The sequence below is a fragment of the Grammomys surdaster genome, unplaced genomic scaffold, assembly GCF_004785775.1.
Source record: "Grammomys surdaster isolate TR1022 unplaced genomic scaffold, NIH_TR_1.0 263, whole genome shotgun sequence".
NCBI classification, from domain to species: domain Eukaryota; kingdom Metazoa; phylum Chordata; class Mammalia; order Rodentia; family Muridae; genus Grammomys; species Grammomys surdaster.
In genome coordinates this window covers 347,832-370,132 of record NW_021604704.1, presented here as the reverse complement: position 1 = coordinate 370,132, position 22,301 = coordinate 347,832, and the positions used below count along the sequence as shown (strand labels likewise).

At 40.1% G+C, this 22,301-nt stretch overlaps 1 protein-coding gene across 1 annotated transcript in view; it reads right to left on the bottom strand.

The window, feature by feature from the left end:
• Window positions 1-22,094, bottom strand: part of Efhc2 (EF-hand domain containing 2) — a 172,513-nt gene extending 150,419 nt beyond the window's left edge. The window contains exons 1-2 of the mRNA XM_028776029.1: window positions 22,039-22,094; window positions 21,416-21,549 (exon numbers count right to left, since the gene is read on the bottom strand). Coding sequence (XP_028631862.1) covers window positions 21,416-21,549; window positions 22,039-22,072 — 168 coding nt within the window. The 5' untranslated portion in view covers window positions 22,073-22,094. The remainder of the gene's footprint in view (window positions 1-21,415; window positions 21,550-22,038) is intronic.
• Window positions 22,095-22,301: the final 207 nt, after the last annotated feature.

Sequence of the window (22,301 nt, the reverse complement as noted above, 5' to 3'; positions counted from 1 at the left end):
GTTCAATCCATAAGACTCCTGTTCTCTGACCTTCAGACATGTGCCATGGCATACATATTACATCCCACCTCCTCGTAAATAAATATAAATAAAGCTATGAGTTCCACTAAATGGACTTCAGAAGCTATGAGCCAAAACAAACATGCATCCCCCCAGCCCCCTACATTAGGTATAGGCACAGAACTACAAAAATACTACACTGGATATATTGTGATAGTCCAGACAAGAGGTGATGGTGGACCAAAGCAGATACCTGAAAGTCAAGATGATAAAAATGTAGAACATAAAGGGTTTGTGGCTAGGTTAGATAAGGGGTACAGAAAAAATGGGGCACATGGCTAATAACTACAAATATTTAGGCCTGGGAAAATGGACACATGAAACTTTACATACTGAGACGAAACAGAGCCCAAAAGTCACACATGAATCCAGAGTTCTATTTTGCCCATTTTAAGTTTGAGAAAAGCATGTAGAAATGTTGATTAGCAAGTGATGGTATGAGTCTGAAGTCTAAAGAAGAGTTTAAAGCTAGATATAAAAATGTGACAGATGACAGCTGATGTTTAGTATTTAGGCAATCTAATACTGGATTGAATGATAGTGCAGTAAAGAAATCCAAGACAGAAAGTTAAAGTTTAAAATATCCCCATGTTACAATTCAGGGAGATGGTATGGAATTAGCAAAGACCAAAAAGGACAGTCTGCCAGACAGGAAGAAAACAGGAAGGTTTAGTGTCATGGAAACAGGAAAGAAAGCATTTGATGGAGATATGATTAACTGGGTTAAATGCCAATGATAACCCAAGTGAAAATGAGCCTTGAGACTTTACCCTAGATTTGTCAACAAAGATAGTCATAACCTTGATGAGAACGCTTCTGGCAGAGTCTCAAGGACAAAATATCCTGTGAGCCATATGTTTTTGTTTTGTCTTTTTTAAATTATTCTAGGTAAGATATTGCAAATCAAAACTTTTGAGTTTCTGGTATTTATAATTTCCTTAAAATAACCCGAGCCCAGAAGAATGTAAGAAATAAATAAAAGATTGTCAAAACACCACCTTTTCTTTGAAGTTTTTCCTGGCTGCTAGAAGCAGAATATTCTGTTCGTGCATAGATTTTCTATGGATGTCATGAAGGTCACCCTATCTTTAAATCATTTTACATACTTACCCACTGACTCCTACTAGTATTTCCAAAGCCAGACATAATACTTAGAACACAGACCATGAGGCTCTTTGCCCTTGAAAGCAGCAGTGGTATTGTAACAGGACAAGACAGTGAAGTGGTTCCTCCATCTTGTCTTCTTGCTGAGGCCATTTCAGGTTTAACTAGAATTTGATCTCCTTGATGGGTAATCCCATAAAAACTACCCAATTCTATTCTAGGAACCAAAGGTCAGGATGTCCTGACTAACTTATCTTAGCCTCTGTTAAACTGCTTGTTTATGTGGAACCCCTCCAGCTAATTTCTTGTCTCAGCTTCTGTGAAACTGCTTGCTTCAAACTATTTACTTCTATGAAGGCCCCTGAAGCTGCCTTTTAAAAACCTTGTGTTCTGATGTTCTGGATACCTGGGGTCACACCTAGGTTCTGGAACATTTGGGTGTGGTCCCAGCTGACTGGAATAAAGACTTTCAGATGACCGTAAACTATGTCAGATTGGTCATCTCTGGTGGGCTACCCAAACAGTACAAAGAGAAAAAAATTGCACAAGATTTCTACTGGATCTATCCACTCAACAAATGAACCACAGCTTCATGTCCATAATTTCTAGATATCCATCTGTGTACTTAGCATATTATATAATAGTTATCTATTGATGTCCATATGTCTGATACTAGACTTCTCAATTCCTAAAAATAAGGATGACAAGCCTTGGCACAGATTCGACAAAAATCTACTGAGTCAATAGAACATAAGTTGTGGCTTATTTTCAGATGAAGATGATTGGATGTTGTCACCTGTTCTCTTGTACACATTCAAAAGTGTATACACACTTTAAAGTGGCTTAGACCACTTTACATTGAATATAAACATTTGGAATTCTGGGAAACAGAGCAGAACCAGGGTCTAAAGGCATAAACTTAGCAATATAGAGAAAAGAACAGAAAACAAGCATTTGATGCCATTCTCATTCAAGTTTGGCCATGTATGCACCATGTCACCCAGAAGCATTTTCTCTTCTTTCTACAGAGGACCTTCTCTTTGGCATCTCTAAATTGAGAATAGGAAAAACTTCTTTATAGAATCATGTTTAGGACTAAGATAGTATCTGGGATTGTGGCTGTCTAATAGGACTGATTTTGTTTTTAAAAAGAACTGAATTAGACATCAAATTAATAATACTAATAATAATAATAGCTAGAGAGATAAGTCAGTGGTTCAGAGCACTGGCTGCTCTTACAGAGAATCAGGTTTTGATTCCCAGCACATAAATGGCAGCTCACAACCATCTGTAACCTCAGTTCAGATTTGAAGCCCTCTTCTGGCCTCCTTGGGCATATGGTACACAAACACAAATGTAGGCAAAACACTCCCCCACACATGAATAAATAGTTTTTTAACTAAAAAATAATAAAAAGAAAAAGAATCAGTTCCTAGCCCTCAATTACTCAGTATTAATTTTTTCTCTTCCCCAAATATATTTTTTGAAACTTTCCTGATATGTTTTATTTTGATACAGAGTATGTAACCTAGGCTGACCTGAACTTGAGATCCTACATGAGGCTTTCAAGTGCTAGTATTACAGGTATCTCCAATGACATCCAGTTCTATTAAAAACAATTATAGTACAATGAATATTTTATATCACCTTAGTTTCCTACATTTAAATACTTTTCTAGATTTATCTCTACTTTTAGTACATTACTGGTTTAAATAATTTTTCCTCAACATGAATGAACTATCTAATTTTCATTCCTTGACTGAGAATCACTTTTAACAGTGTTCCCCTGAACTCCATAAACATGGGACTTATTTCTTAATAAGTCTTATTTTGCATTTAGTGTGTAGCAAGTGTCTGAGAACCAAAGTTAAATGCTGGAGGCTATTTGTGTTTTCCACTCCCCTAAACGAGTTTGGATATGCTTGATCACATATAAGCAGGAGGTATGTGGACAGTGAGGAACACAGACTGTGGGGAAACACTCTGATTTGTAAGCTGACTCTAGCTTGAGCCTGCTTGTTCCCACTTTGAACTCTAGTTAATAGAAATACCAGGAAAAAACTGCTCTGGGCCCAGGCCAATCAGGGAATAAAGGAAAAGTGCCTAAAATTCCAGAGATTATAGATAAATTGCTCAAACTAGATGAAGTCATCACTGACCAATCCCCATGCATCAAGATATCCCTTGCTAAATAAGGAGACTGCCAAGCTGGAGACCCCCATTCCCTGCTCAAACTAGTATAAAAGCCCGGCCTAATTGAGGTTGGGGCTCTCCACATGAATCTGCAGCACTGGAGGAGTCTGAAGGGCAGAGTTTAAGCTTGAATAAAGGCTCTTTGAGTTTGAATACTGGTTTGGGTTCCTGGTGGTCTTTGGAGAACCTGAAATCTGGGCACAACATTTGGGGACTCACCAGTATCCCCAAGGCCCCCACTAGGACCCCTAACATGTTAAGCCTTCATACAGTGGTCAATAAGTAAGTGTCTTTTGTACTCTTCTGCCTTCTTTGTTAAAGGCACTTTTTTTCTAGTATGACTTAGTCTTCAAGCAGTCTAAGCCGATACTCTGGACAGCCTGCATGGGACTTGGGAGATGGCCCAGACTCACATGTAGGGGATTGGATCTCCTTCGTGAATTTGAGGAGATGAAGTGGGTCACTCCTGCTGCACAGTGTGAGGCTGTAGTCTCACTTTTTTTATTTTTTTGTCTCCAGATCCCCAGGAGGACTAAGTGCCTTACTATTCTTTGTGTTCCTCTTTGTTGTCTGCCTGACGTATATTCTTTTGACTGAAGTCATGAAGCAAACTCAGACTACCTCCCTAACCCTTTTTCTGAACCACTTTAAGAACATTAAAGCTAGGGCCAGAAATTTAGGGTTAGATATTAAGGACCAACTAACCACTTTTTGTAGGAACTAATGGCCGACTTTTAATGTTGGCTGGCCACCAGAAGGATGGCAAGAAATGGAAAACTAAAACTAAACATATCACCCCTCTCTATCCTATTTTACAGGGTAAGATGGAGGAAGAAGCCCTTTTTTCACTTCCCCCATGCCAGGGACCCCACCACCAAGGAGCCGCAAACAACCTCTGAATCTACCCTTGGGAGGCTGAGGTTGCCCCCTTGGGGAGCTCAATGGGAACAGTGGAAACCCAGAGGCTGACTCATTTGCCCTCTGTCTTAGGGCCCTGGGACCCAGGAATGAAGTTGAAAACCAGCCAATAAAATATTGTCCTTTTTCCAACATTGACCTATACAATTGGAAGCTTCAGAACCCCAAATTCTCAGAGAAGCTCGTATCCCTAATAGATTTATTAGATTCTGTTATTTTTATCCATCAGTTCACATAGGATGATTGCCAGCAGGTTTTACGGATCCTATTTACTACAGGAAAGAGGGAGAGAATCCTGACAGGAGCTCAGAAACTGGTTCTGGGTACCAATGGGACTCCCACTGCTAATCCTGTCCTAATAGATGCTGGGTTCCTACTGACCAGACCTGACTGAGACTTCAAAATGGCAGGAGATGAGGAGAGGCTCTGGGTCTACTACCATACTCTAATGATGGAGTCTCCCAGCAGCAGCCGACTCACTAATGTGGCCAATGTTAGTAGCACGCAACAAGAAAGACAGAATCGTTCTCAGCCTTCCTAGAAAGGACTGTGGAGTCCTACCATACACCCCTAGATCCAGAGGCTCCAGAAAATAAGTCAGGGGTCATTATGGCCTTTGTGAGTCAGGCAGAGTCTGATATCAAGTGCAAATTTCCGAAGATAGATGGGTTAGTGGATACGACATTGGAGGAATTGCTAGCAGTAGCGGAAAAAGTTCACATCAATAGAGAGGCACTGGAGGAAAAGCAATCGCTGGCTATGACCACCACCAATGAGCGTCAGACTAGCAATCTGGCCAAGATTCTCTTGCCCTCGTCAGCTGACTCCTGAGAAGAAAAAGCCATCAGCTTCGCCACCTAGCGACTGGAAAATGTAAGTGGCCCGCAAGATGGGAAGCTAAGGCTTCTAAAGAATCAATGTGCTTAAAAAAGAAAGGAAGGAGGGAGGGAGGGAGGGAGGGAGGGAGGGAGAGGGCATAGACAAGGGGTCTTTACCGAGACATCAGGTTCCTGGAATCATCTGTGTCCTACCTGTCATAGAAACTTGACCCAATGGCCTCTCAATGGCCCCCATGTTTGAAGATAATTACAACCACAGCTTTATTTCTCAAGTATTCAGACAAGTTAACTCTGGGGCAGGAATTATACATCACTCCTCACCCAATGCCACCGAGAGGGTCCAAGTAATGCACACATGACCGATTACCAAAGCCTGCTGCTTAACAGCCCCCCCTCCATGTCCCTGCATTCACTTCCTTCCACGCACTGTCCTACACACAGCATTCTTGCTACCTGACATGGGGCTTGTGCGGGGATACCAAGTCAGGTCAACAGGCTCAGGAAGGACTTGACAGACCAGCTGCTGTAAGATGCAAACATCACCTGGTACACCAATGGGAGAGTAGTTTTGCAAGGGATGGATGGAGGTATGTGGGGGTGGCCATAGTGTCAGAGATAGAAACCATCTGGGCTACTGCCCTGCCTACAGGCACTTTGGTACAGAAGGCCAAACTCATTGCTCTGACCAAAGCCTTGAAATTGGGAAAAGATAACAGGATTAGTTTCTATACAGACAGCTGCATGGTGGCTCATGGGAGACTGCAAACTGATCCTGCTTAACAAATTGGCAAAAGATCTGCTCCAGCACAAACATCAAACCACTCATTTAGGCACTAGAAGGACTGAAGACCTAATTAGGCATGCACACCTAAAAATCCACAACCTCAGGCCCCAAATAGAACAAACTGCCTCCAAATGCCTGAGTTGCAAACTCATAAACACAGATTACCAACTCAAGGATAAAGGAGCTCAGCTAAGAGGCGCCAAACCTGGAGACAATTGGGAAATGGATTTTAAGGAGATAAGACCTGGAAAACATGGGTACAGGTATTTGTAGACACCTTTTCAGTATGGACTGAAACCTTCTCTACCAAATGGGAGACAGCACAGTGATCAAGAAGTTGTTGGAGGAAGTACTTCCAAGTTATGGAATGGCAGCTTTCCTAAGCTCTGAAATGGACCAGACTTTCCCATTCAGGTAACATAAGGAATGGTCAAGCCCATAGGGATGGATAAGAAATAACACTGTGCTGAGCAGGTCCCAAAGTTCAGGTCAGGTAGAAAGGATAAATAGAACTCTAAAAGAGACTCTTACTAAATTAACCATGGAAACTACTGGGGACCGGGTGGCCCTCCTCCCCTTCACCCTTTATAGGGTATGCAATACACCCTATACCTTGGGCCTGACCCCTTATGAGATGATGTTTGTAAGACCCCTCCCATTCTACCTAATCTGAAAGCAGAAATGCTAGCTGAAGTTGATGATCTCCACTTACTTGACTCTGTTGAAATCATAGTCCATACCCAAAAAGACCTCTGGCCTCACCTGAAGGCCATGTATAGGCTGTTCACCCTCTCACTCCATGCAACTATCGCCCAGAGTACCGGCCGATATTTAATTAAGGTTTGCTTCAAAAGTGGCTTTATATTGTGTGTGGTAGTGCTCTTATTGTCAACCAGTCAGATTAGCAGGGCCTGATACAGATGCAGTCAATCACCTGTGAAATTAAATATATCTTCTTTTTAAAGATTTCCGGTTTGGGCATCCAAGTGTAACAAATAGCATACAGCTAAAGAACACAGGAATTCAAAGGACTCCACTTAGAATCTTCAGGTGAGTCTTGACATTATCTTGTAGAATAAGAAATGTTATTTTGATTATGTTAGAGACAAGAGGCAGACCCAACTAGATTGAGGAGCATTTTCTACATGCATAGGAAATTCTGTCTGAGAAGATACTATGAGAGTTAATACTCTCATACATAGGTTGTGGTGTGAACTTGACTGCTGACTAGGTAGGTCACAGTGAGCTAGAAACCCATCTCTGGAGGTGCAAGTATCATTTCTTTTCCTATAATGACTAATAAAACTTCTAGTCCTGTTTCAGGTACTGTAGAAGCACTCAGATCTCTTAATTTCAGAGAAAAACTGAGTGTATGGCATCATTTTATAAATGGAGATTCCAAAGGACAGTCAAAATAATTTTCTGATGTTATGATTATTAATCTAGAATGCAAACCCAATGTCTGGGCCTCAGCATCAGACCTTACATCCTTACATCCTTCCCTTCCTTCTTTCCTTCTTTCCTTCCTTCCTTCTTTCCTTCTTTCTTTCCTTCCTGTCTGTCTTTCCTTCTTCTCTTCATCATCTTCTTTTGCTGTGCATGGGGTGTATATGTATATATATAATATATGTGATGTATATGTAGTGTATATGTACTACATATGTGTATATGCATATGTGATATATATATGTATATGTGTATGTGATATATGTAGTGTATATATGTTTGTGATGTATATGTAGTATATATGTACAGGCATATTTATATGTAATGTATATGCAATATGTGTGTATATGTATAAATTAGGTTAGTGTAAGATGTCTTCTTCAATGGCTTTTCCAACTTATTTTAAAACTTTTGTTGAGTTGGAGAGATGGCTCAGCCATTAAAGGCTAGGCTCACAATCAAAATATAAAACTTTTTTATGTATTCTTTGAGAATTTCATACATGTATACAATGCATTTTGATAATATCTTTCTACCTCAAGGAGAGACCACACTCCTGAAGAAAATGAATTAACCTTTCCCTAGCAGCCCCCAACTCCCAATACCTCTCAAACAGGAGTGGGGCTTTGTGAACCTTTCTCCCATCTACATCTCCAGTTTATTTTTTAAGATATGGACTCTCAGTGGACCTAGAGCTCACCAATCAGCTAGAGTGGCTGGTCAGAAAACCCCAGAGATTCTCCTCAGCACCAGGATTACAGGCATGCAGGCTTCTGCAGATTTGCACAACATGGTCATGTTCATGTTGTAAGTACTTTACCAACTATGCCAGTCTCCTCAGCACCAGTTCTCATACTCTTTGGTGCCTTGTTGCAGAAAAGGAGATGCTCTTTCTTTGTTTAACTCATTGGAGTTTAATAGTCACTTTTGCTTTTGACAAGTGCTTTTGACATTTTGGCAAAATGATTGCTATGATCTTGAAATGAAAAGATGGGTCAAGTAACAGACTCGATTCCTCAAAAGTTCAGCATATATGAGAAGACAGTTCTAGAGAATCCCTTCTAGGCCATCCAGTTATAGAAATGTGGGAACTGAAGAAAACCAGATAATACTTAGCATTTCAGGGGCTAGATATAGCTCAGTGATATAGCACTTGACTGACAATTACTAGGCTCTTATTCAAAGCCTAGGATTCACCATTGCAGAAAAAAAATATACTTTGTAATAAATGGTGATGCTGCTCTTCTAGAATGTACACATGTGCAGGAGCGTGTGTGTGTGTGTCCAGGAACAGTTAGGAGTCACACTACCATTCATTTCATGTCATGGCTGGTGCATATGCATAGAGATCAGATAACAATTTGAGGGAAGTAGTTCTCTCTTTCTATTATATGTGAGTTCTGGGGGTGAAACAACAAGCATGGTTACAAGCACCTCTACCCACTAAGCAATCTTACTGTCCTAACAACACTTTTTTTAAAAAAGCTACTTTTTATAGTTTGAAGATAGAGTTTTACTGTATCTCTAGACTAGTCTAGAATCCAGGATCATTCTGGCCATGGCCTAATAAATACTAGGATTACAGGTCTGAGACACTACATGACAGCATCTAATTAATTTCTGACATAGAATTATCTCAAAATTATTAGTCTTCGGTATACCACCTATCTGATCATATTCTAGACTAGTTTTCTTCTAGTCTAGGAGGACTGTGGGTTTTTCCTCCTGCCTTAATATCATATTTGATTTAGAAATTCATTTTCTTTTTTTCTCTTATACATTTATAGAGAAGTCATTCAGAAACTATTGTAACTTGCCCATAGAAAACAACAACAAACTGTCAAATGTTAGAGTTCAAGACCATAAGAGCATGAAAAGTACCGCTACTTATTAATAAATTCAAAATCACTAGAGAAGTAAGTCCAAGCCTGAAAATTAAAAAAGCATGTCAAAGAAATCCTCCAACATTCTAAGCAAATTTTCCTCTTTGCAAATCTAACTTAGAAAAATGTGCATGTGAGTCTCAGCTATCAACTCAATATAGCAATAAAACTGTTTTATATAGTTAATAATGTGTTTCAATTGGGAAAGTAAAGAATAAAATTTCTGTCAAAATCTAGAGAGATGTGTAGCATCTTCCCCAATGTCCTGATTTGTTTTCCTCTCCAAATAATTCAACTCAAGGCACTAGCTAACAAAGAGAATAATTCCAGGGCTTTTTCCTAAAGTCAGTAAAAATAAAAAGTTGACTATTGTTGATTAATGTCTCCACCTCTAAATTCCTTCTCCCATGACAGTCTCCATTTGAAAATCACCCCCAAATGTGAAAGATACATTTGTTCCCTTAGCCTTGCTTTCAGAGGTTTGTTTTGAGATTCTAGAATGGATTTTTGTTTTCTTGAGCCAAGGACCTTATGTATGCTAGGCAAATGTCCGACCACTGAGCTACATGCCTAGACATTATTTTAACAGAGTAAGATCACTATGTGATCTGAATGATGACTTTCTTTATCCTTTGGAAAAATGTAAGAAAGACAGAAAGAAAAATCCTAACAAAAGCAATGTAAAAGCTATCACTGACCATGACATTAAACGTTGTTAAGTAGCAGCAGCAATAAAAATAGTATGGTAATGGGAGATGGAAGAACACAGGTCAACAGAACAGAAAGAAGTGCCCAGAAGACACATATGCTCTACTGAATTTTTTTTTACAAAGATTTGAAAGTAATTCAGGCCTTTTTACCAATGGTTCTGGAAAACTAAGCATCCAAACCTCATATCTTATATAAAAATTGACTAAGTGAGTCATAAACATTAATTAAAATGCAAAACTATTAGAAAAAAAGAGACATTCTTAGGCTCTAGGGCTGAGCAGAGAGTTCTTAGCATAGGTCAGGCCAGTGAGATGGGTTAGAAGTTTATTACCAAGCTTGCTGAGCTGAATTCAATCTCTAGTACCTACATGATAAAAGGAGAGAAATGAAATGAGCAAATAAAAAAGAAATGAGCAAAACACACGACATTTGACCAAGGTAGAACTATAGATGGCCAATAAGTACATGAAAACATATTCAATTCATTAACTACCAGAGGCTGAGCTATCATCCTGTCTGTCCTGGTTTGCTTTCTTTTGCTATAATAACACATTCTGACCAAAAGCAATGTGTACAGAAAAACTTATCTGACTTACATGTATGTCCCAGTCACAGTCTATCATAAAAAGGAGATAGGGTAGAAGTCAAGGTAGGAGCCTGGAGTCATGAATAAAAGCAGAGACCATGGAGGAATACTGCTTACTCAGGCTTTTTGTTTTATTTTGTTTTTAATACAACCCACAACCACCTTCCCAGGGATGGCACTGCCTACAGTGGGCTGGGTGGGTCCTTCCCACATCAATCACTAATTAAGGAAATACCCCACAAACTTGCCTAAGTGCCAATCTGATGGCCTCATGCTATTAATTGAAGTTCCCATGGCCTAGATGGCCCAGGATAGTATAAAGTTGACAAAACCCAAAAAATCAAAAGAGTAAATAACAATAACAGTAACACTATCCCTACAGGCTTGCTAAAGTAAATGACAACAGTAAATATTAACCTGGTTATGGACGAAGTAGACCACATAAATCACCTCTGGCCATGTAATATGGTATCTGATCTCAGAAGTGGTTTGACAATATCATTATAAAATTAATCATTATTATATGATCCAAGAATTGTATTCTTGGTTCTTTATCTCAGGTAAATGAAAACTTATAAGTACAGGTTGGTGAGATTACACAGTGGGTAAAGCCATTTGCCACCAAGCCTGAGAACTTGAGTTGTATCCCCAGGACACTCATAGTAGAAGGAGAAAATCAGCTCCTGAAAGTTGTCCTTTAACACATGTGCTGTGGTATGCATGCACCCCAACATGCAGACACATACAATAAACAAATATATTTTAAAAACTTGTTTATACAAAGTGCTGTACGCAAACATTCATAGAAGCTTTATCCTCACTAGCCAAAAGCTAAAACTACCCCAGGTATCCTTCAACAGGCAAATGATTGCAGAAATTATGGTGCATACACAAAATATTTGAATTTACTGCTGGGTGGTAAAAAAATTAATAATAAAAAACTTGGATAAACCTCCAGGAATTATGCCAAGTTGAAAAAAAAACTAGAGTCAGAATCGCAGATGGTATCAATGTCAGCATACTGGCTGAGATATAATACCATCATTTTGCAGGATATTGTCATTGGAGAAAACTGATCAAAAGGCATCTATAACCTCTATGTATTATTTTTAATATCTCTACCTAGAAACCTACAAATAAAATTTTCAATCACATACAGAAAGGAAAGGGGCTGAAGAGATGGCTCGAAGGTTAAGAGCACCTGCTGCTTTTTCAGAGGACCTAGGTTGAATTCTAGACTTCCCTTCCTTTGAGATAACAGTTATAGCACTAGAAAAGCAGCAAAGACTCTGGCCGTCAAGTGGTCAAGCCAGCCACTTGTGATATTGGTGCTGCCAGATCAAAGTTGAACATGCTATAACCTAGGTAAGGAAGGAGTAAACACACCCACTGCTCACTTGGCCTCGCTTTGGGCAATCTTTCCAACCTTAAAAAAATCTGCCTCTGTTCTTTCTGCAGCTGTAGTGCACAGTATACACTTGAGGGGATGGCAAAGGAAATCCTTTGGATTTGTGCTAGGGAGCTTTGGGGTCCCCCTGTGGGAATACTTCTCCCCAAGAGTCTCCACTGAGGAGCATGCATAAAAACTATCTGCTGCTCCCAGCAAATGTGAAACAAGAGACCATAAAGAAGGAAATAAATATACCAAGACAATAAATATCTGCCATCTAGTTTCTGCTTCACCACCCTATTGCATCCAGCAGATCTTGAGAGGCTAAGGGAAATCGAGGCAGGAATGGCCAGGAGTGGAAGAGACTTCAGGAAACTCTGAGTATGGCAAAAACAGACTCTCTTCAGTAACACAGCTCATTTAATGTGGGGAAAAAGGCTACTTAAACCTTTGGGAGTGGGTAGAGGCTTTCAGTGTATACCATTGTTTTAGGGTTTTACTGCTGTGAACAGAAACCATGACCAAGGCAACTCTTAGAAGGATGACATTTAATTGAGGCTGGCTTACAGGTTCAGAGGGTCAGTCCATTATTATCAAGGTAGGAGTGTGGCAATGTCCAGGCAGACATGGGGCTGGAGGAGCTGAGCATTCAACCTCTTGTTCCCAAGGCAGCTAGCAGAAGACTGACTTCCAGACAGCTACGACAAGGCTATTAAAATAAAGCTCACACCTACTCCACCTACTCCACCTACTCCAACAAGGCTATCCCTGGGCCAAGCATATACAAACCATCATTGACTGGAGTCAGGATACTGGGGATGCCTCATTTGCATAAGGAGGAATTCTAGGTGCTACTGGACTGGATGTGACTTTATAAGAGGAGAAGAAGTTTAACCTGTCTACTAAGCTAAATGACCTCCTGGGAGGAGTAAAAGTTAGGGCCATGGGGCTATGTGCATTGGAATATGAAGGCCCAGGGCAGGGAGGAGTGGTCCTATGGTCAATCTCAGGATGAGATTTCTGTGGATTGGACAGGCCCTGGCCCAACTCTTGCTCTAGGCTGACTCCTCCCATTCCTTGTCCCATTTGTCCTCGCCCCACAAATAGCCCTCACTATACCACAGACACATTGCTTTGCATAGGAACATCTGGATATTGCCCTGGCCAGTTTGGCTAAGCCAAGCTTTCCCAAAAGATATTATTCTGGTTGGTTTTTGTCAACTTGATATAAACTAGGATCATCTGAAAAGAGGAAACTCAATTCAAAACATGACTCTTATTAAATTGCCTGTGGGCGAGTCTGTAGGCCATTTTGTTGATTGATGAGAAAGAGCCTAGCCCACCAGAGGGTGGCACAACCTGCACGGTATAAGACAGCAAGCTGAGCAAGCTGTGGTGGTTGGTTCCTGCACCAACTTCCTGTCAGGAAGGACTGTAAGCTGCAAGATAAAACAAATTCTTTCCTCCCCAAGTTGCTTGTGACCATGATGTTTACCACAGCAACAAAAAACCAACTAACACAGCCATGGAGTATATTAGGCAACATAGGCAGATGACTTTCTCTTTCCCTTTCTATTTACTACTGCCCAAATAAGGCTTATTTTGTTCCCTAGCAACAGTGGAAGACAACAGTTTGAGGTTCACTCTGGACATGATCTTCTCAAGCTCTGTTTGCCCCTGTCTAGTTCTTAACCATGGTCACTGAAGGTAGAAGGACAACGAACAATCAGTTTTTCAGGATAGGCCTTGCATAAGAAAATCACCAAGAGGTAACCCAAAGAGCAACTGATCACAGTTTTTACATCAGCTAAGAATTACCACTTCATCACAGGTCAACAAACCCAATTTAAGCAGAGTCCTAGGCCAGAAGCTAAAATCTGAGGGTGCCAGCATGCCAGCCCCAAACTCTTGCTCCCAAGAAGCATAAAGAGGTAATGATGAGAAGAGCAAGAAAGGATTTAAATCAAAATGGCTATTTGAGGAATGTTCTAGTTCGCTTTCTGTTGCTGTCATAAAACAACCTTGGGGTGGGGGCAGGGAAGACACTTAGAGGAAAGAAGGTTATTTGACTTATAATTGTAGGTTACAGTCCATCACAAAAATCAGAGGTAAAATCTTGAGACAACTGGTTGCTGGGGACACAGAGGTCCTTGCACTCACAGAGAAGCATTAAGGGATTCAGGAATGTTAATTACAAGGGTGTCTCCTAATGGTGGAGATAAAAATCAAATACCTGCATTCCATCCAGAAGGCTGAGAGTGGAGGTTGTTAAGGACCTGGTGACCTTTGCTATACAGACAGACCTCATGTAAATTTCTGAGAATGATTATCCCAGACTTTTCCCTCCTTAGACCATTACCCATCCTTACAGTAGAGGTCACAAGTACTTTATGGTCTGCTGATGTCTATGCTATGGGCCAGAAACCACACTAGATTCTAGGCCTTTAAGCTATAGAACCCACCCTCATAGTCACATGTACTTTGTAAAATAGTTTCTATGCAGTCACATTTTAAGCTTTATTGGGCAGACTGATTGGACTGATTGTTGCCTGGAAACCTTTTCCCAAATGACACTGTGTTTTAAATATACTGACAACGAACCATCTGGCACTAGACTCCCAGAATTCTGATCCAGGTTGACAAAATCAATATGCACTGGATTTTCATTCTTATCTCCTTGAGGGGTTTGTTTCCCTTCCTGGATACCTGCAGGGACACCGTCAGCTAGTCACATTAAAACCATGGCCAAGGGCACAGACATGAATCTACCTATGTCAATATATCCTAGATGGCAGGGCTTTGTAGTACAGTACAAAATGCAATATGATGTTGCATATTTGATATGCAAATTAAAATGTAGGCAAAGGGGCTCTGATTTCTGGAGTCCAAATTAACATTTAGGAATACCAGATGTAATTTTCAAAGTATGGGGAGGAGCTCCAAGAGGTAGCTCAGAACAGGCCAGCTTGAGCAACATAGTAAGTTAACATAAGCCTGGATGTGGCACATAGATCCTGCCTCAAAACAAACAATAACAAGAAGAAAAATAGAGGTGGCTCAGTCCAAAATTATAACATTTCAGTAGCTACTGGGAGCAAAGTGACACAATTCTTTATACCAAAAGCATCCTGTGCAAGTGTCAGGACCTGAGTTCAAATCTAGGGCACCCATGTACAAAGGTGGGTGCAGTAGTGTGTGCCTGTAGTTCCATTGCTGGGAAGGCAAGAGACAAGAGAATCCCTGGGCCTTGCTGGCCAGCCACTCTACCCCAAGGAATGAACCTTAGGTTCAATGATGGAGAGCTTTTGAGGAAGATATCCAGTGTTGACCTCTGACCTCGATACAATATGTGCATGCACACTCACATGTATACACAGACAAACACACACACACACAAACATGTACACATATACTGACAGAATAACTCTTAGAAATTAAAGAATATATCCAGTGCTATGGCATAATAGACACCAATTGTTTTCCCAGTAATGTCCTGTTACCAACTCAATCGAATAACTATAAACCCTACTTATTAGCCTTCTGTTACAATATCAAGTATTGAGACAATCTACTTATAAGAACAAAAAGCTTACAGTTTTAGAGGTTTCAGTCTGTGGGTGTTTGGCTCCATTATGTTAGAGCCTGTAAGGATGCCAAACATTATGGCATGGGGCATGTGGAGAAAAATTGCTCATCTTATGGCAGCCAGGAAACAAGGAGATGAAGAAAAAGAGGCAGGGGTTTCAATATCTCTTTTGGTAATATGCCCCCAATGACTTAACTCCTGTCCACTAGGCCTGATCTCTTTAAGATCCTACCACCTCTGAGTAGCACCAGGGTCTGGGTATGAAGCCTTTTTAACATATGTGCCTTTGGAGGACATTTATCCAAACCATTATAATGGCTTTATTTTGAATCATAAAGTATCATCAAATTAACCAAGTCAAAATGAGAAATTCAGTGTGGTTTGATAAAATAAGAGCTGTGCATCATCATGAGAATCTAAGTTTAGAACACTTTCATCATCACAGGAAATCTCAATAGCAGCTAGTCCTCATTATAACCTTTTACCCTACGCAGCCTAAGGTAAACACGTATCTACTCGTTCGTCCTATATATCAGGCCCTTACATCTTACACAGACAGGATCATATGTACAGTAGAAGGTTTTTAACATATTGTTCTTTAATGGTTCGGCTATGCTGTAACATATGAGTATCACATTTCTCTTTGGGCCGAATAGTATTCTAGCACCAAGCATGATAGCACATGCCTCTAATCCTAACAAAAAGATTTGCAAGTTTGAGATCAGCCTGGCCTACAAATTAAGTATGAAGACAACTTGAGCTACACTGAGATCCTATCTCTGAAATCAAAGAGAAAATTTAAAACCATTTGATTTTGTGCAGAAGCCACATTTTCATTTTCCACCAATCAGTTGACAGTCCTAGGTTATTTCTATTTTGAGTCACTACAAAGGACAGGGATATTGCTTCTATGTGCTTTTTTTTAGCAAGTATAATGGCTGAAGGCTAATCCTAGGCAATAATAATAACATAAAATTTATAAAACTATGAACAGTTTTCTCATATACACTTATATACATGGCATGTTTTTCCTGGGTAGATGTTTAGGAGTGCTGTGTTGTACAGTAACTCTATATAACCATTTCAGAAGCTACCAGACTGCTCTCTACAGCACTAGCAGCTGTATTTCACACTCCCACCAGTGATTTCTCTATGTCCTTGCCAACCTTTATTTATCTTTTTTTCTTCAGTCACCTTATAGGTCTAAAGTGTTATTGTAGTTTTAATAATTTGCGTGCCTTTAATAAGTAAATCTATTGAGCATCTTTTCACCTCCATATTTGCTATTTCTATATTCTCATTGGAGGAATGTTTATTCTACCTACTTCCCCATTTTAATTAGATCATTGTTGCAGTTGTTGTTATGGAGATTCTTTATATATTCAAATTCTAAATCCCTTATCAGATATATGGCTTGCAAATATTTTCCCCACACTATGTGCTAGCATCCTTTTGAAGTATAACTTTGGTGATGTATTATGGCATTATTTGTAACAGCAAAAGATAGGAAATAGTAAGTGAATAGGCTGAATAAACTATTGTTATGTGCACACAATAGCGTAGCTCTATCACTGTGAAAAGCAATGAGGCCTAGTTCTATATCCTATTAAGTGACTTTCAAGATGTGCCATTAAAATGAAATTTAAAAAATTAAAGAGAATAAGCAGAGTAGGTTACTATCTATTTAACAAAGAGAAAGATGGCAAATACTTTTAAGAAATTGTTGTTTTAAAAACAGACTGGAGGGAGACAGACTCCAAAAGAAGAAAAGAGAGAGAATCAAGGAACAGAGATAAGAGGTGAGGAAAGAGAAAGAAATGATTTTAGAGTTATTTCTAGAGAGAAGAGAGGAGCAAGGCTCCTGAAGTCATGGCTAAAAGCTACTCCTGTCTCAGTTTGTAAATTTGACTTTAAAACCATGAAATGTTTTTATATTATAATGAAACGACAATAACAAAAATAAGAATCAAAAGCACAATGAAAACAATGAAGCTGATTGGGTATGGATCTGGTGATGAAACTCTACTCACAGCAATTATATAAGTACAATTGAACGTGAGGGACTGAGCATTTGCTTGGTAGAAACGACGTACTGGGTTTAAGCCATAACATTGCCAAATACTGCATGCCTCAACACTCGCCCTACTAATTTGAAAATACATTTCTAGTGAAGGATCTCTTTATAGCAGAGATAGCTACAAAGAACTCTTTAAAAACTTAAATAGTTAATAATCAATAATGTCATTGTGGGGGCTGGAGAGATGGTTTAGCAGTTAAGAGTACTGGCTGCTCTTCCAGATGATGTAGTTCAATTCCCAGCACCCCCACGGCAGCTCACACCTACTTATACTTCCAGTTCTGGGGAATCTGAAACCCTCACATAGACATGCATGCAGGCAAAACACCAATGCACATAAAATAAAAATAAAGAAAGCAATCATTTTAATAATGTCATTGTTGTTGCTCAGAAATTCTATGGCTTTGTACTTACGGTGAGGCATAGCAAGTAACCAATTGCTGACCCATGGAAGTAAATTCTGAATATAAAATCAAAGTTTTAAAAAATTCTAGAATCCTTAACTTGCATTGGAAGTACCAGTTTGAATGCATGTTGTATTCTTTTCTTTACAATATATGCATATTTCCTACCTTTGGTTTTTTTAAGTTTTTAAAAGAAGCTTTCATTTATTTTTTAATATATGCATTACAGGAAACAAAACACAAGAAGGCAAGGACAAAGTCACTCAGTCACAAGCAGCGGAGCCCGATGTGTCCTTCTAGATCCTGTAAGCGTACATACGCTTGGGTAATTGATATTATACCATGCTTTTCCCACAGTGTGAATATTCACCAACTAAAAACCCCATGTTACATGAGGATTTTGATAACCAAGAATCCACCATGCCATCTCAATCTGTCTTTGTTTTAAGAGCAATAACATTCAAGCTACATACTAGGAGAAAATATTAGCAGACCACATAGCAACAATGGTTGTTCACTAAAAACAACAATAACATCTCAAAAGTAAGGTAACAATCAAATTAAAACAAGAGACACTAATGAACATTTTTAAAAGGAGAGTACAAATGGTTAACAGTCTATCAACAGCCCAGCCATTAGGGAAATTAAGATTAAAATGAGATAGACTACATGTCTGTTAAAATGGCTAAAATCCAAAATATTGGCAACACCAAATGCTCTGCATAACACAGATACATTGCTGCTGCCAATGCAAAACAGGCCACCAAGCATAGGCTTCTTAAAGTACTAAAAAAATGGAGGCAGGAAGATTATGAGTTCAAGGTCATCCTTGGCTAAATATGAGTTCTAACTGAGGCCAGATTGGGATATTTGAGACCCTGTCGCATGGTAGGGAGTCAGTTTCCTATAAAGTTAAACATACATAAACCAGATGGCCAGTTTGTGGATGTGTGTGAAAGTCAAGTGTTCCCACTACACAGAAGAAATGACAATTTTGGTACTTTGTTTTTAGAAGGGTCTCTTTGTAGCCCTGGCTGTCTTCAAACTCATTATGTAGACCAGGCTGGCCTCAAACTCCCAGAGATCCACCTGCCTCTCTGCCTCTCTCTGCCTCTCTCTGCCTTTGAGTGCAGGGATTAAAGATGTGTAAAAATGAATGTTCAAGCTCACTAGGAAGTCAGGGAAATGCATATTAAAACCACAAAAGTGGGGCTGGGTGTGTGGGAGAGATAGCTCAGTGGTTAAGAGTGCTTTCTGCTCTCCAGAGGTCATGAATTTGCTTCCCAGAACCCTCAACGATTCACAATTCCCTTGTAACTCCAGCTCCAGAGTGTCTGATACCCTCTTCTGCCTTCTACAGACACATGAACACATGAGGCAAAGACACATATAAATAAATTTTAAAAATTAAAAATGAATCTTTGAGACTGCAAAGAATTGCAGTAGAATCACTGACCAAAATATGTAAAATTTAAAAGACTAAACAACATAGACATTTAGAAACAAAAACACATTAAGTAAAAACAATGCTGGTGGTAATGAGAATGATGACTTGGCAGGGTTCACTAAAGCTCTCTGTGTCAGTGCCATACGATCGAGAAATCACATAGAAAGAAGGGAACAAGAGAATCACAGCAAGAGTATTTGTAAAAGCCCCAAAGAGGCTATCAAGAATAAACTAAACAGAGGGATTTATATACATGACATATTCATACAATACAACATTATCCACATGGATCAATCTCACAAATACAATGCTGAACCAAAACAGTAACAGAACAAAAAGCACAGGATATTTCCACATATAAAAGGTTCCAAAGAAGCTAAATCTACAATAGTGACAAAGGTGAAAAGAGTGGCTCCATTTGCAGAAAGGCATACAGGTTAAAAGGGCGTGGAAAGGGACAGAGTTTCAGGTAAAATACAAGCTGCTCAGTTAAATTTGAATTTGAAGCAACAAGTAATATTTTTGTAATAATAGGTCCCAAGTAATATTCAGAACATTTATTTTTAACTGCTACAAATGGCATGCACAGTCAAGGGGGGCTGCTTTTAGAGTAGTGGTAGTATTCTCTTTCTTGATGTTCACTTTGTGATCATCCGCTGTGCATTTTTTTCTGTACATGTGTTATTCTTCTGAATAAAAAAGTTTTATAAAAAGAAAAGTACACTCAGTGCTATGTTGCTGATTTTAAAATATCTCATCCAAACACTCTTTTTCCCTTCCCACCCTTAATCACTGCATGTGAGAGCTGAGATACTTCTGCAGGCAGTGGGCATCAGTAATCAGAAGCGTAGCTGAGCCAAAAGCTGTAGGCTCTGCTTACATTTTTTATTAAAATGACTTTTGCACAGCATGCTTCTTTATTTCTGGAATCTTTTTTTATGCCCTCCTTCTTGGAGCCTTTCTTATTTGGCTGACTTAATCTTTCCAAAGAGCAATGCTATGCTTCAGAGGCCAGCCTCTAACTTACACCAGCCAAGAAATGAAATGTGCAAGCCATTGTACAAAAGTGAATAGACTTAAGCTGATGTGGGGGGTTAAAAATCAACCTCAAATAGAACATCTACAACAATACTGACACTTTAGGGCCAACAACTCAGATACAGACACTGTTCAAAAATCTGTCAATTTGGTATACTGAGTGTTTTGCAAAACTGGAGCTGAGGCTTACAAACACCTTGAGTGGCTCCACGTGAATTCTTTTCATCGATTTATATTACCTTCTCCTAAAGGCACTAGCAAACCCAAGCAAAAGGCAGTAACCCATAGCAAACAAAAGCCCGACTAGTTTTCCTCCTATTAGGTATGTGGCTATTTATTGTTGAGTTCTTTGATGTTCTAGGGGATTGTGATGTTTTGGTTTTGCGCTTTCATTTTGTCCTCCAGGTTTAGGTGCCCATCCCATAGTGTGGCACTGAACTTTATAAGCTAATAGAAGGCTTCCCTATCTGCCATGCTTCCTTCTGGGTTTCTTCTATTTAGTACCAAAGTTTATGTTTTTGCACACAGTGTACTAGTTAGACTCATGGGTTATAAAGACCAGCTGCCTGAAAGAAAACTAGCCTCACCACGAAGACCTGTTTCCTTAGCTGTAAATGGAAACAAAAAGATCTAATTCAAACAGCTGTTGAGAATACCAAGGTCGATTAAGCCACAGCACCTCACATACATAAACAGTGCTTCTTTTTATCATCACTGTCACCAACTACTTTAGATGGCCCTACTACCTGTAGTTAGATGTCATGTAGGAAAAGCATTCAGATGTACTTTGAAGGAAAGGGAACGAGGGAACATGAAGTTTTGGGTGTACTCAGCACACAAGAGTAAAGGACAGGAGCTAGCTCGCAGATAGGATCTAGGGAGATGATCACTCAGATTCTGTTTAAACCCCAGGATCTGGCCAGGACCTCAGGCTTTTCTACCTACTCACATTGCGGTTAAAGCTGTTGCCAGGCAGAAGCGGTAGAGCCATGGCTGTCAACCTCCGATGAGGATCAAGGGTCCGGCCAGAGAGATATGGATAGTGAATGCCCTCAACAGCCGCTTGTTTGACCCCTGCGTTACCTAGAGACCGGAGATAGCGTCATGGAGGGAGGAGGGGCTAGGATAGGCCGGGTAGGGTAGGGGTCTTAGGGCGGAGCCAAGGCTTGGGAGGGGGTGAGGCGAGACAGAGTGGAGGTGGGGGCGGGGCCAAGCCCGCAGGGCTCCTCCCTCCCCCTTCACCTCCCTGTGGACCTTCTTTCCCTGCGGGCCCACCCGCGGAAGCAGCCTGGTTCTGACCCCACTAGTCTTCCGTGCACACAGTGAGTGCTCGGTTTTCACTTATGCTGCTTTCTGCCTTCAGTCCGTTTTCCTAGAGCTCGTATCTTCCGGTGACCTTCAGCTCACGAAATCTTGACACAGCATTGTTTTGCCATTTTGTTATTAAATGTAGTTAAAAATGCCCAGAAACGTACAGAAATCTGACGCCTGTGAGCTTACAGAGCTGTGTCGCATTTACATGAGCCTTTATTTTTTAATTCAAACGTTTGAGATGAATCTAAACCCACTCACCCCCTACAGGAAAACCTATTCCAAAGGTAAACATGGCCTTCGGTCCTTCCTCTGATCCTTTCATATGTGACACAAGTGTGGAAAATCTAAGGTCCAATCAGCAGAGGCCAGGAGCAGGGTCAGGCAGCATAAAATGCAACTCTAACCGAGCAGGATGCCTCTTGTCTGTAATCCTGCACCCAGGAGGCACAAATAAAAGGATTGCCTGCCTGCGTTCCAAGCCAACCTGGGCATCACTGTGAGATTATGTCAAAAAACAAAAA